This window comes from Centropristis striata, chromosome 11, assembly GCF_030273125.1.
Source record: "Centropristis striata isolate RG_2023a ecotype Rhode Island chromosome 11, C.striata_1.0, whole genome shotgun sequence".
Taxonomy (NCBI): domain Eukaryota; kingdom Metazoa; phylum Chordata; class Actinopteri; order Perciformes; family Serranidae; genus Centropristis; species Centropristis striata.
In genome coordinates this window covers 27,968,121-27,982,266 of record NC_081527.1, presented here as the reverse complement: position 1 = coordinate 27,982,266, position 14,146 = coordinate 27,968,121, and the positions used below count along the sequence as shown (strand labels likewise).

Sequence of the window (14,146 nt, the reverse complement as noted above, 5' to 3'; positions counted from 1 at the left end):
ATGTTGCGGTTTCACGGGGACCGTTTGATTGACAGGGCGGGGAGTGGAGCGGAGGAGTGCGGAGCTGAAGGTGGAGGGGATTCAGAGGCACGGTGACGTGAATGGAAGAGGCTGTGTGTGTGTGTGTGTAAAAGTGTGTGAAGTGAGGCCTCAAACAAACGCGCCAAGGGCAAGAATCATTAACATGCAGTGGCTGGTGAGTGTGTGCATGCATATATGTGTGTTTCGGTGCATGTTTGTGTGTGTATGCTGGTGTGTGAGTATGTGTGTTTGACAGCCAGTATGAAGGAGATGCAGTAGTAAGGCCGTCAGGCAGCCTGCCGCTTTCTGTCTGCTTTAATTGCATGTAGCCCTAGAGACTGCACACACACACACACGCACACACACACACACAAACTCACAGAACCCAGCCCAGGGAACCCCTCTACACAGCAGCGCTGACAAAGAGACGAGGCTTACACGGCTAAGATGGGAGCTGAACACTGAGGTCTTTCACTGAGGATGACGACGGCTCGCTGTCGAGACTCGATAAAGACGACAGAGGGAAGAGAATCAACTGGAAGAGCTCTGGGAGTCTCAGCAAAGCCGTGCTGAGAAAACCTCCCAAGAATGAGCAACATAAATGTTTTTGTTAGCTATTAATCAGATGGATAATGCGTAAACACAGTCTTACGTGTGAATTTTAATTAGCATTTTCCAATTAGAGGCTTAAAGCGAATCTCGGAGGCAAGTAAGCGTGAAGATAAGTTTCTCACACTGAGGAAAAGCAAATATTTTATGTAGACAGAGTGAGGTGGAGAGCTGAAATGTCAGCCTGTCATTGGACATGTTGAATGTCAGGACTTGTTTCGCAAAATCCTATGAAATGAATCCTTTTTCATATTTATTTCAGTGGTAAACAATAGATCTTTATGCAAAAATTCACATTCCGAATCTTAACAAGTCGGCGGTGTTGAGGTGAACCTCTGACGCAGCAGCCAGTCTATTTCAGGAGTTAAAAATCCCCGGAGAAGAGCATAAAATGTAAGCACTTAGGGGATGGGCCGGGCTCATTATAAAATCAATGCTCACAGGACCACTCTCATTTAAAAACATGGTGGGGAAAAGGTCAGGGAGAGAGACGGAAAAATCTCAATCTAATTCTTTGCTCAAAAAGCCACTTAATATTGGATTCTGTAAATTAAATTTCACACCCGGCTATTCCGGCCAAAGGATAATTACAGCGAGCAGAAGGGGGAATGGAAATGACTTGAGGTGGAAAACCTGTTGGATTGGTGATACTGCCTCATGTGCCAAACAACAAATTATAGCAGGGGACTAAGTACAGTAAGCAATCACTGCACAGTGTCAGTCTAGTTAGAACATGACAATGTTAAAGGAAAAATGAGAGAATGTCACTGACACAGTTTCCAAAGTAAAAGCTTTCAACCATGAACACTAAATGCAACACTTAGCGAAAAATAAATATCTAAAAAGGGACTCTGTTTTACTTTTCAGTTTTACTCACATGCACAGAAAAAAAGCCTGTTAATTTATGTATCTATAGCAACAGAACATAAATGGTAGAAATGAGATAAATGAAACCCTTTTTGTTTGCACACTTCTGTTTGGATTTAATTAAACAAATTTGTGGTTGCAAAATAAATATGAAGATGATAAGATAACAATCATTTCTGCCTCACCAAATTATGTTGCATTTTTGGATTTTCTTCTTAACCCTCTGGAGTCCATGTATTTACTCAAGATACACATGTTTTATTTACAGTAATAACTTTATTTATATATGATATGTAGATAAGCTGAGAAAGTCAGTTGAAAGTGCAATCGTAGGAGTTTTCAGTGTGCCATTTATGTTTCTAGAACATTTTTAAAATGTGAATTTTATTTCTACAATGAAAACTATTACTATTTTTAATTTACATGCAAAACAGTTTTATTATTTATTATTTTTCTGCTGTTTTTGTGTGTATAAATGGTAAAAAAAATAAATAAAAAAATTTAAAAAATGGTACATTTCCATAGACACCTGTGTCTTTTGTTTGTATTTTCGGTCCCTGGCAGCTTTATACTTTAACTTTAATCCAAGTTTGTGTGGAGAAAAAGGAGCCATGCATGTGATGTAAGGACAGACTGAAAGATGCTAAACAGACACAGAATGCATAGGAAGTTGACAAATTTGAACCAAAATCTCTTGGACTTCAGAGATTCAACTTTAGTTCCCTAATAAATTCATAGAAATCATTAAAAATAATTAAAATAAAAAAAGAAACAAAATCACTCTTTGGTTGAACTCCAAGAACTGTTCTGTACCATCCCAACATTGCATCTAATTTTTTGTTTTAAAAAACACATTTGAGTGCAGTAACACCTCCTACCTGATAGGTGGCGGTAGCATCGCTGCCGGTATCTGTCCCCAGATTGGTGAGCTTCTCCTTCAGCTTGTGGTGTGAGCGGTGGCGCAGGCAGTAGACCACGGTGGAGGCCAGCAGCACGCCGACAATGCACAGGATGGACACGACGGTGAGGACCAGGAACTTGGTGGACTCCGCCTGGCTGTACTTAGTGGGGATCTGGTTGATCTGGCTTCCCTGTGGGCCACAGAAGAACGGACGGTCAATAATACGCTTCTGTTATTATTTTTATCTGAGGCCAGTGGCTGCCTGTGCAGCTCAATAGGCAGAGCGTGGTACTCTCACAGGCAAGATAAGAGTTTTATTCATCCATCGTGCTAAAAATGTCGTGATGGTAGCAGGTGGAGTGAACTGCAGGGGAGGAAAACCAAAATGCATGCTTTAATTGCAGCCAAAAACTACACCAGGTGATTCTATTGATCAGCCAGACAAAAGGAACTAATCTGCAGAATCATCAGGTGGAGTGTTTGAGTGGTACAACACCAAAGGCACACTGAAATCCTTCATTCGACAGTAATCTATCTGAACCACGTTTAAAGCCTCAATTGTTTTGCTTCCAATGATTCCTCTCAAAGGTCTACATCAGTAGATGAAAGTGTAAAATCACATGGTTCTTTTATTTCCTTTTTTGGAAAGACATAAATATGCATATCAGTGTGCTCGATGAAAAGTATAATCACAAGCGTTTGTTCCACCATCTGTGCCCAGGAGTGCATAGAATGCATAAACTCCTGTTTAGCAAAGCATCCTGAGAGTGCCTCGACAGCTCAGCACACCGTTTGCTATATTGGAGGAATTTTCTACCGTTGTGAGTGGAGGCAACAGACGTTCTGCCGTCTTGAGCGAGTGCCTTGCCAATTTCGACCTCGGCGGCACTTTAATCCAGCGCGTGAGAACCAGATCCTTCAGCAAACAACTGGAGATGAAAGATTTCTTTTCACACGCTCTGCTGCTTAAGATAACACAATGGACACATACTGTATGATAAAAGTCTCTGTTTGGGGCGGCTTCTGGAGTTTGTAAAAAAAACGAACCACCGCAATAATTTCAGCGAGGGGGAAGTCATTCTTATCGAACTGCAGCTCCAACTGCTGCTCACTGTTCATTTTCAGACACCAGCGAGCTCAAGATAATGGGCCTGTTGCGTTTTACCTGACTACCAAGAGTTAACAATAGGCACCATAATTCCCCATTATTACACACTGCATAATGATCTTGACAACAAAGAACAAGGCAAGAAGCAAAAGAGAAAAGCTACAAATTGCACTGCCAATGACAAGGCCTACAATTCCTTCTGACACAGAATTATCAAAAGAAATCAATTGAAAAAAAAAACATCTTTTCTTGAGTAATTTCTACTTGGGCACAAGTGTTTTTTTCACATCTCTGCAGCAGAGTAGATAAATCCTCCCTGTTCACTGGTACAAAAATGTAAATGCTCACTATAGCTCATCATTAGCTTGCACTGATAGTAATTTTATGCTGCATATTAAGCTTGTTTAGTCTTGTTTTTGTGCCAGAGAAAAATCCTGAGGTGCTCTCAGACTCGCAGAAAGGCAGCAGGCTTGTCTCGAGGGTAGAAATGGGGGGTAAAAGAAAAAAAAAATCCCTGTCCCTCGGTGGTAGAGGTCACAGAGATTAGGCGAGGTGCGGCGTGGTGAGTTAATGGAAAGGAGGCTTTGAAAGCGGTCGGGAGAAAGGGGGCAGCCTTGTCGAATCCCTCCTGCCTGCCTGTCAGCACAGAGAAACCCTGAAACCCTGGGAGGTGGGAAAAGGAGCGCTCTACCCTGCACACGAATTGTTCTGGAATTCTTGTGAGGTTTCAGGGAGTGACCCCCTTCTCCCCCTCCTCCTAACACCATCGCCACTCCATGATGCCCCCCTCCTCCCTCGCCACCCCACCCCCTATGATTTCATTCATTGCCGCCTCTGCATTCAGCACCTGATAAAGAGTGCCTGCAGAAAGAACCCACAATGGGGGACAACAGTTGTCCGATGCTTTGTGGGGTGTCCAATTTGCTTGTGGAGCTCTAAGCCGTACTGTAAAAGCTGGTTGCATAGTAATGTGACGGCCTTGAAAGGAAACAGTGGGCGTCTCTGACTGGGGCGCTGCACTAAAGACCATTCTCTCAGTGCGAGGGAAAAAATATTTTAAAAAAGCGGAACAACAAATGTGAGAAATCCAGCTCAGGAGTACAGTGCATATAAAAGATTTATCTACTAGTGCAAGTTACTACTAAGGCTCTTCATAAATCAGTAATAAACATAATGCACAGATTCTGTATTTGTAAAGCTGCAGATGTTAATGCTGCATTCGTAAAAAGCAGATAGAATTGATTGTAGTTTATACTTTTAATGTTTCTTTTTATTACTGTTAAAGATGGCAGCAGCCGTTAAAGAAGCATCATAAACAAAAGTAGCTGAGCAGTGGGCTGGACGTGTTGCGGGCTTGGCAAGGCCATTAATAATGCATTACTGCTGATTTCACAAGCTTCCACTGCAATCATCTTTTGCAAAATGCACTTTTTATTTATATATATATATATATATATATATATTTTTTTTTTTAAACTCAAATCAAATAACTTCATTTGTCATTTTACTCCTCGAGTCATCTCATTGTTTTGTCAAATTAAGTTTCATGGAGAGCGATTGCATCTTGCTTGGCTAGTAATGGCCCATAATTCAAAGCTCTAACTGTAACAGCTCAGTCATCTTTCACGGGACAGATGCCGCCGTTTCCAAAGCACTCCCCCACTCCTCACACACACACACACACACACACGCGCGCACACATACACACACACACACACACACACACGCACACACGCGCACACACACACACACACACACACACACACACACACACACACACACACACACACACACACACACACACACACACACACACTGATCCCACCTCCCCTCTGCTCTCTTTATCATAGCTGCCTAGCATGTCTTTCTATTGATTCAAACAAATGTAGCCTGACCCCACCTGCTTAATCAAGTTTGGTTGCAGTTGTTAGTAGCAGTAAAGGGGTGGAGGAGTGTGTGTTGGGAGAGACTCGGGGGGTGTATGACTTGCTAGATCGCTGCAATGAAAAACGAGCAGCCATTCCGCCTCGCGCTGCAGAGGCAGATGTAGCAGAAATTTGCAATGATTGAAAATCAAATGTTTGCTCAGGATGGGAGGCGGAACATTCACACATGATGAGCCAATGCATGCAGTCATTACTGTGCAGAGGACTGTGTAACCTTTTCACTAACACAGCATGAAACCAAACACTTGGAAATACAGAGCAAAGTGTTGAATACCTGTGTGTGCATAATGATTCCTATAAGTGTCACCTACACTCTGTCTCCGATAGCAGGAGGTTATCTGTGCAGCTCTGCAGCTCTGAGGCCTTTCCTGACTCTCCCTCCTGTGGCTCTACACTTTCAATCAAATTACATGTTGAGGGGCCTGATGTAGAGAGCTGCGTCCGCTGGACCACGGCATCTCAGAAATCAAAGGAAATCTAACCTGGTATGATTAGAGGTAATCTGGGACAGTAATCTGGCTGACATTTGTGTTGATTTGGTAGCAAAATGGAACACAGACAGAATTAAATAGCACTCCAGACTTCAATCGTGAAAATTCCTGGCTCAGGTATTTTTTAATGATATGACATGGAAAGAAAGACAGAAATCCAGTTTGTTTCTGGAGTAAAATCAGACGTTCCGATCAAGTCTATTTCAGAGAACGGCAGAAAATCTAAGGGAAATATTGTCTCCCCAAAGCACAGGGAGAAGGGAGTTCCTTTCATGCCTCCACCTCTATTGTCCATCTGCCCCAGCAAAAGCGATTGTACTTGCAAATTTTTCATTTCACATAGGCAAACGTGATTTGACATACAGTGTGCAGCTCCTCCTGACTGAGTATTTCTGAAAAGCATTAACATAGCCTGTCAAGGATGCTGGCTGCCTGGCTGCATACGCTGCTGGGTTCAGCCTTTTTCAGCAAATATCAGACACACTCCCGACAGACAGACAGACAGACAGACAGACAGACAGACAGACAGACAGACAGACAGACAGACAGGCGTCTTTGAACGGGAGGGGAAAATAAAGAAACCATCAAAAAGGGAGGGAAAGGAAATGTATCATTACGGAAAATCTCTGAGGGTTTTATTTCTCTCCGGGTGCTTTTTTTATTCAGTTTTGCATAAAAATTGGCTCCTTTGACCACGCTTAGCGTAAATGTGTAGGTAGCATTTTAATTCATCTACTTACAATAATCTGCTTTACAGCTGTTACTGCTAAAGAAAATGTTCCTAAAATCAATTAAGAAATAAGAATGAGGCGAGTTTTAAAGAACGGAAATAAATGTGTGTGTAGTTTTTGGTATGTGGATTTCAGATAGAGGATTGGTGGTGGAGGGGTTAGGTCTCCTGGCTGGTGTGTGTGTGTGTGTGTGTGTGTGTGTTTGTGTGACAGGGTGTATGTGTGTGTGTGTGTGAAGGGGGGTGTGGATTAGCCAGGCTCCCATAGACAAAAGGCAGATGGATTTGCACGGCTCTGGCTTATTCAGAATGGGTGAAAAAAGGTCAGAGGGAGAGTGGCGGCCGGCTATTGTTTTCCTCCACGACGACTGCTGTAGGAAACAAAGATCTGTCCCTCACCTCTGATTCATCCCGGGCCTTTGGAAAAAGTTTAGCCAGGGTTTTAACAAAACCTTTCAGCAAACAGAAACGCACCGCGGACACACATGCATGCACAGAAACGCACATACACACACAGCTGCATATGTAAATCAGTAGATGTAACTGTGTAACATTCTGATTTGCAGAATGATTTGATACACTCACATCTGCAGGTGCACAATTACATGCAAGTGTGTACACACCCACACATACTGGGCACGATTGCACTCATGTGCACACTGCACAAATGTACAAGTGAAAGTCTTCACACAGTTTATAAAAATAAAAAAAAACATGCTATAAAATACTACCATTTTCCACACCAATATAATTCATTTACAATTTTAACAAAAAGATGATTAATTTCACTTCATATGCTTTGTATTCCCCTCATCTATCCCAGTGTGAATCAATCTCTCATTGATAGCACGAATTGCATACAAATTAGGGCACTCCTCCAAGTTGAAAATCACTTGCAACATTAAAAAAAATGCTCAACATGATTTAAAGTTTGCACTCCAGCAATGTGAAGCCTCAGCTGGAGAAAATGAAAACAGCAGTAAATCCCATTAAACTGAATGTTAGTACAATATTGGGGTGAGATGCAGCTGCATGAAGCCCGTCGACCAGGGCGCGCCGTCAATCAGTGTCTAAACTCCACGGATACTCCCATTGCGCGTTACCTCAAAAAAAATCTACTTTTTTTTAAGATTAGTCAATTTCTAAACAGTGTTGAAGCATTTTTGCAACACAAAATGTTCAAAATTAATATAGCTGCAACATATTATCCTATGCATTATTTTAAAAAAGAGACTGTGCATAAAATGTGCAGAACCCCAATCCAACATAGGAATGAATGAGCAACAGCAGGACAGACTCATAATCTTTGTAAAGATTTTTAAGGTTAAATTGCAGGGAAAGTCAACAGCAGAAGGTTATTACAAAAACTGAAACACATTAGCATGCAAAATTATAATAAAATCCTACCAAAAATCCATGGTGAGGTAATGCACCTCCTCCCGCGTCTATTTCCCATTTCAGTCCGGCTGCTTTGACACCACCGACTCAGAGACAGCACCACACCGGCAGAGGAGGAGGAGGAGGAGGAGAGAGTGAGTGGGAGAGAGAGGGAGTTTCATCGCCTCCCATCATCCCCTTTCTCTCCTTTGAAAAAATAAAAAAAAGAAAGTTCCCAGCTTCCTCTCCACCACCTCCTCCTCGTCCTTTTTTGTGCCATCCGCTTCTCATCCGTTGCAAAAAGATGGAAAAAAATGCACCAACAGATTTTTTTCTTCTCCTGTCTTTTTTCCTTGACGCAATTCAACACACGCTCGGAGAGGAGAGCAGAGGAGAGGAGAGGAGAGGAGAGGAGTAAGAGGACCAGCAGCCTCCAACACTTTCACAGAGAGGAATGAGATGCTATTTTTTTCTGGGGGAGAGAGAGAGAGAGACTACAAAGTGCGCTGTGGGGCTCCTCCTTATATTCCTCCCATCCCTCCCTCCATTCCCCTGCCTGTCTACAGCACATGTCACCTCCCCTCGTTGCCATGGCGACGGCTCCACATGTTGCCGACAGGAGGAGGAAGAGGAGAGGAAGAGGAGGTGAGGACAAGAGACGAAACAGGGGCAGGAGTGGAGGGGTGGAAGAGGAGGAAAAATGAGGGAAAGGGAAGGGAATAAGGAGCGGAGAGGAGCAGGAGTAAGAGGCTGTGAGGCAAAATGAGTTAAGATAGAAGAGAAAGGAGAACGGCTCCCCTTTATAACTCATTCACACTCTCACGCTGAGCCTTAAAATCTTGTTTTCCTTCAAACAAATTAAGATCATTCTGCCAGTGTGGCAACATTCACTATTCGAAATATCTCCAGGCAGATCAGTCCTGTGCTGCCAACGAGCTGCTGCTCCATTCAACAACATTCCTGCAACCAGAGATTCCTCTCTGAGTATCAAGCAGAATTATCTCCACAGGCAATGCAGTGTTTTTCTTCTCCAACATGACTTTAATAAGAATGTGAGACTGTTTGGGATGGTGACTCATTTAGAAGATGTTTTGCATAGTTATAGGACAACTCAAGAGCTGTGAGATGATGCAAGCAATGGCTACTGAGTAAAACATCATACATAATAAGAAACTAACAATCTACATAAAAAACTGAATCAATCATATTTTCAGAAAAAATGTACATTTTCATGTAATAGAGCTATTTTGATTTATCGGATGTGTGTTAGCTTATTCACCAAACAACAAAATCTCCAACATGAACGACAGAATAGACCGTTTGTTAGGAGGATTCTAAAAATAGCACACGTCATTATACATACATGTACGGTTTGCGGTTTTAAAAAAGGCTGCAGTTTCTATGAATTTAAGCTACAAAACCACTGAGCTAGGGCAAAAGACTTCCTGGTTAGGCATTATTAACAACAGGAAATAAATGTACGAAAGCCGTTTGTTAGAAATAAACCAACTAAAAAGAAAATGTATGTTTATGTCCCTGAAAGAAAGTTGGACAAATATATTTTGCAATTTAAACATTCTTCCTTAATCGATTACAAACTGAGATACTGAACTATCCCAAATATAATTCACTTAAACCTGCAACACAAGCAACAATATGGACTAAAATTTATGTGGCCCAATGATTGCACCAAAACAACTAATGCAAAATAACTTCAGCGCCATTGAACAACAATTGAATAGCTAAAAATAAACTTTCTGAAATATTGTGTATAACCTCCTGATTCAGAGTAAAACATGATATACAAGCTCATACTGACGTATGGATGTGTGTTTACATCTCTTCATCTACTCTATCCATCCATGTATCTATCATAATCTTCTTCTGCAAAGACACTGCAGCTGACATTAACAGTTTGTGCTACTACTTAGGGAGGTGACCCACACACACACACACACACACACACACACACACACACACACACACACACACACACACACACACACACACACACACACACACACACACACACACACACACACACACACACACACACACGCACGCACGCACACGCACACGCACACTGTACACACACACCACGGCTACCCTCAGGCCTAATCAACAAATAAGGCTAATGAGTTATTAGCTGCGGAGAGTGGAGAAGGAGGTGCTGAGACCAATGGAGGACTAACAGCTGCAGCAAACATGGGAGGAGGGTTAGAGTGTTAAGGCAGGAAGGTGTGTGCGTGCGTGCGTGTGTGTGTGTCTTTGCATTTATATTTATACGGCAAAGATACAGGCATTTACACTTCTGCCTTTCATGAATGGATATATACATATAACAATAATACATATATCAGTATGAGACAGCATGACTGTTTTGGCTACAAAGTGTGTGTGCATGTGTTGGTGTGTGTGTGTGTGTATGTGTGTGTGTGTGTGCGTGTGAGAGAGAGAGAGAGAGAGAGAGAGAACAAGAGAGAGAGCAAGAGAGAGAGCAAGAGAGAGAGAGAGAGAGAGAGAGAGAGAGAGAGAGAGAGAGAGAGAGAGAGAGTAACTCTCCCATCGTACCACTGTGTGCACTTCAGCTTAGAAAAGAAAGTGAGAGGGCAAAGAGAGGAGATGCTGCCTAATGCAGATGACAAGATCCTTCCTGGGGAGTGTGTGTGTGTGTGTGTGTGTATTTGGAGGTGGGGGGTGCTCTTCAGTTTATCTTTCTATTCAACACCCCTCCCACTCCCTCCAACTCCTTCACAGACACCCCCACACCTCCTTTTGTCCCCTTTGGCGACAGCTGGAGGTGGCAGGCAGTGAGGACCCTGCTCCGCTCTGAGTGTGTGCGTGTGTGTGTGTGTTAGTGTGGGTGGAGGGGTTGCTCGGTAGTTGTTGGAGATTTTTTTTTTTTTTTTTTGGGGGGGGGGCAGTGCCTTTGGGTTGGTAACCCCCCCCCCTTCCTTCATACTTCTTAAGACCCCCACCTATCCAGCTCTCAGTGGAAGACAGACAGAGTTAAGGGAGCTTTTGGCGCCAATGTTTCATTTCCTTTTTCCCTTTTAGCAGCAAAGAAAATCGTTTCCCGTTAGGCTTGTATTTTCTACAGCTATGCCCCAAAAACACACACACACACCACCTCCACCTGCTCACACTCTTTCTGCCTCTGTGTGCATCACAACTGTAACAACAGAAGCTGTAACACCTTATTCTGACACAGCCTCAGTGGAAACACGTCGACTCTCTCAACTCTGAATCAGTTTACTTCAATATACTGACTTCATTGTATTCAATATGTCGATACGTTGTACCACTGGGTTATACATGGCTATAGAGAATTTTAAAAAGTGTTACAGATAAGAGAACATTAGACAGCTTTCAGTGCTAGCACAACAAGCAAATATTGTACAGCTGCACCATCAATATTTCATATATAAACAGCGAATAACATAACTATATTTAGGGTAAAATGCTCTTTAAAGCTGCAGGCAGCTGTTTGCTAGCACATAACTTTATAGGATGAAAGTATATTGGATAGTTTGTTATTTGAGACTGGTCTCCCCTCAAAAACAACCTCATAGGTTTTTGTACAGTCAACAAAATATGATGGATATTTATGTTTTAGACTGTCCTCCGCTACCACCCGTAGAGGTGAATAAGTCGAACCAACATCGGACTTTCATCCAGGAAAACGGGGTTTGTGACACATGTGAAAACAGAACTAAACGATGTGAGTAAAACTTCACAGGACTTATGCATCGCGTTTTAATGTAACTATGTCACTTCCGGTAGTCACGTCACCCTCATAACTGCCTCATTTACATACATTTATTTACTAGTCTTTTAGAATGCCTAGCCAGGAAGTTTTTTTCCCTAAACCTAGCTCAGTGGTTTTGTAGCATAAATTCACAGAAACTGCAGCCTTTTTTACAACCGCTCTGTATGGCCAGCCACAAAACGCTCATATGATTCGTTACGGGTGGTGTTGATGGACGACCTATTTGTCTTTTAGATTGGAGATCTTTTCAGCATGTTTCTCAGCCCTGGAGTGACTCCAAAAACTATGGATCGATGAATGCAGCTTTAAATTAGGTAGGCATGAGGTTTAAGGTATCCAACCATAGTATTTACTACAGTTCATCTAACTCACTATCTGGCTGCATCTTTCGGCTTAGATGCAAGTTAAAAAAAAAGATTAGCTTCATTTTGTGCAAATGTGCGCTGTAGTAATTGTTACAATTGCAAACTTGCTGGATCTAAACATTCTTTAAATTTCCTACATACATTATTTTCATTTATCAAAAGAACTCATTGTGTTACTGCTTGCTTATTTGCAAAATAAAAACTTCCCACTCATTCTCTAAGGGTTGATTATTTTGAACATTTCACTATTCAATATTTCTCAAGGACTACTTGTAAAAAAATAACCTAGAATCACTATGTACATTCCACAAAGCAGTGTGAAAAAGGGCGACAGTACAGTCCTTGATGCAGAGATAAACTGCCTCTTGTGCCCTGATGAGAGACTGTAGTAAATCACTCCTTTACTTTAGTGGATGAGGTCTTTACATGAACACTGAGCTGCATTGTATTTGGTAAACACCTTCACACAAAGCACCTTACAAGGCCACACGGTCGCACACACACAGAGTGTAAAAACTGAATGAAACATACCGTACCTTGTTCTATGTGGAAGAGGTCAGTGGAGGAGCAGATGTGCTGTGAGATATTTGTACCACATGTTACAAAGAACTGACAGCAATAGATTCGTTTAAATGGAGCTTTGTGCTCGTGGTGAATGGTTTCCCTCCATGTTACTTCTTATCTGTAAGCAGAATCTCTCATCTTGGTTTGTATTGCTCCTACACCACTAGAACAGTCAGATAGTATCAGCTGCAAATATTATATTTAGCTTAATGGGTAGAGCAAAACATTAATACTGGCATGGTTGGGGATGGCTATAAATGTCATAAAAGTGAAATGAACAGAAATATACAATGAGAGAAAAAAAAGAGAAAATAATATGAGAACTGGTCAAACCTGTACATGCAACAGCTCAGTTGTTCATTTCTCTTAACAGACTAAATTAAATCATACATGTTCAAAAGGGAGTAGGAAGAAGTGCACACTTATAAATTCCTACCAATTATCCTCTGGGTATTATATTATTATTAATACTATTAGTGATTTTATTGTAATTTATAGATTATCTTTATATATCTCTTTTGTATTTAAATATCTTTACTTATAAATGATTTGTCATTTCTTCACATACATACATACATACCTACATACATACACACACACACACACACACACACACACACACACACACACACCTAATCTACATACCCAAATTAACCAAATACATATCATCATCCTAAATCTGAAAAACAAATTTAAATCACTGTCCTTCCTCATTGTTATACCTCCAGAAAGAACAAAGTAGTTCTAAGAAACCGCCATGAAATGTTTTAGCACATCTGCATAAATGCACATATACATATACACAATACAGTAAAAATTCAGGCAGAAAATATCCATTAGGGAGGTAGAAGCAACATGGTCTCACAGGAATCCGTGAAATAGCCACGGATTTGCTTAACTCAAAATCCGTGGAATAGCCATGGAATCACTCAAATTTCCGTGAAACTGACACAGATCTCGCTACAATGCATGTTAATGACAGTCATATCCCGTGGCTATTCCAACATACAAAGTGATTATGTACATTCACTGAGTGAATATTTAGAAAATAAAACATATATTTCTCCCAGAAATGTGATCAAAATACATTTTTATGCAGAAACTAAGTCAAAATATTGATTTTTTCACTAAAAATGAGAGAACTTTCTGCCATGTTTTTTGTTCTGACCGCCGGGACCTTGAAAGTCACGTGACTTGGAAAAAACCAATAGGAAAAAATATCCATGGAATAGCCACAGGTCATTAACCTGAATTGTAGCAAAATCCGTGTCAGTTTCACGGAAATTTGAGTTATTCCGTGGCTATTCCACGGATTTTGAGTTAAGCGAATCCGTGGCTATTTCACGGATTCCTGTGAGACGAGGTTCGGTAGAAGACACCTTCACAGTTTCTTAAAGT

At 41.5% G+C, this 14,146-nt stretch overlaps 1 protein-coding gene across 3 annotated transcripts in view; it reads right to left on the bottom strand.

Moving 5' to 3' along the window:
- LOC131980073 (receptor-type tyrosine-protein phosphatase N2-like) overlaps positions 1-14,146 on the bottom strand; it is a 314,375-nt gene that overhangs the window by 73,128 nt on the left and 227,101 nt on the right. For all 3 annotated transcript variants that reach the window (XM_059344220.1, XM_059344221.1, XM_059344222.1), the window contains exon 13: positions 2,376-2,588. In XM_059344220.1, the coding sequence (XP_059200203.1) occupies positions 2,376-2,588 (213 nt within the window). The remainder of the gene's footprint in view (positions 1-2,375; positions 2,589-14,146) is intronic.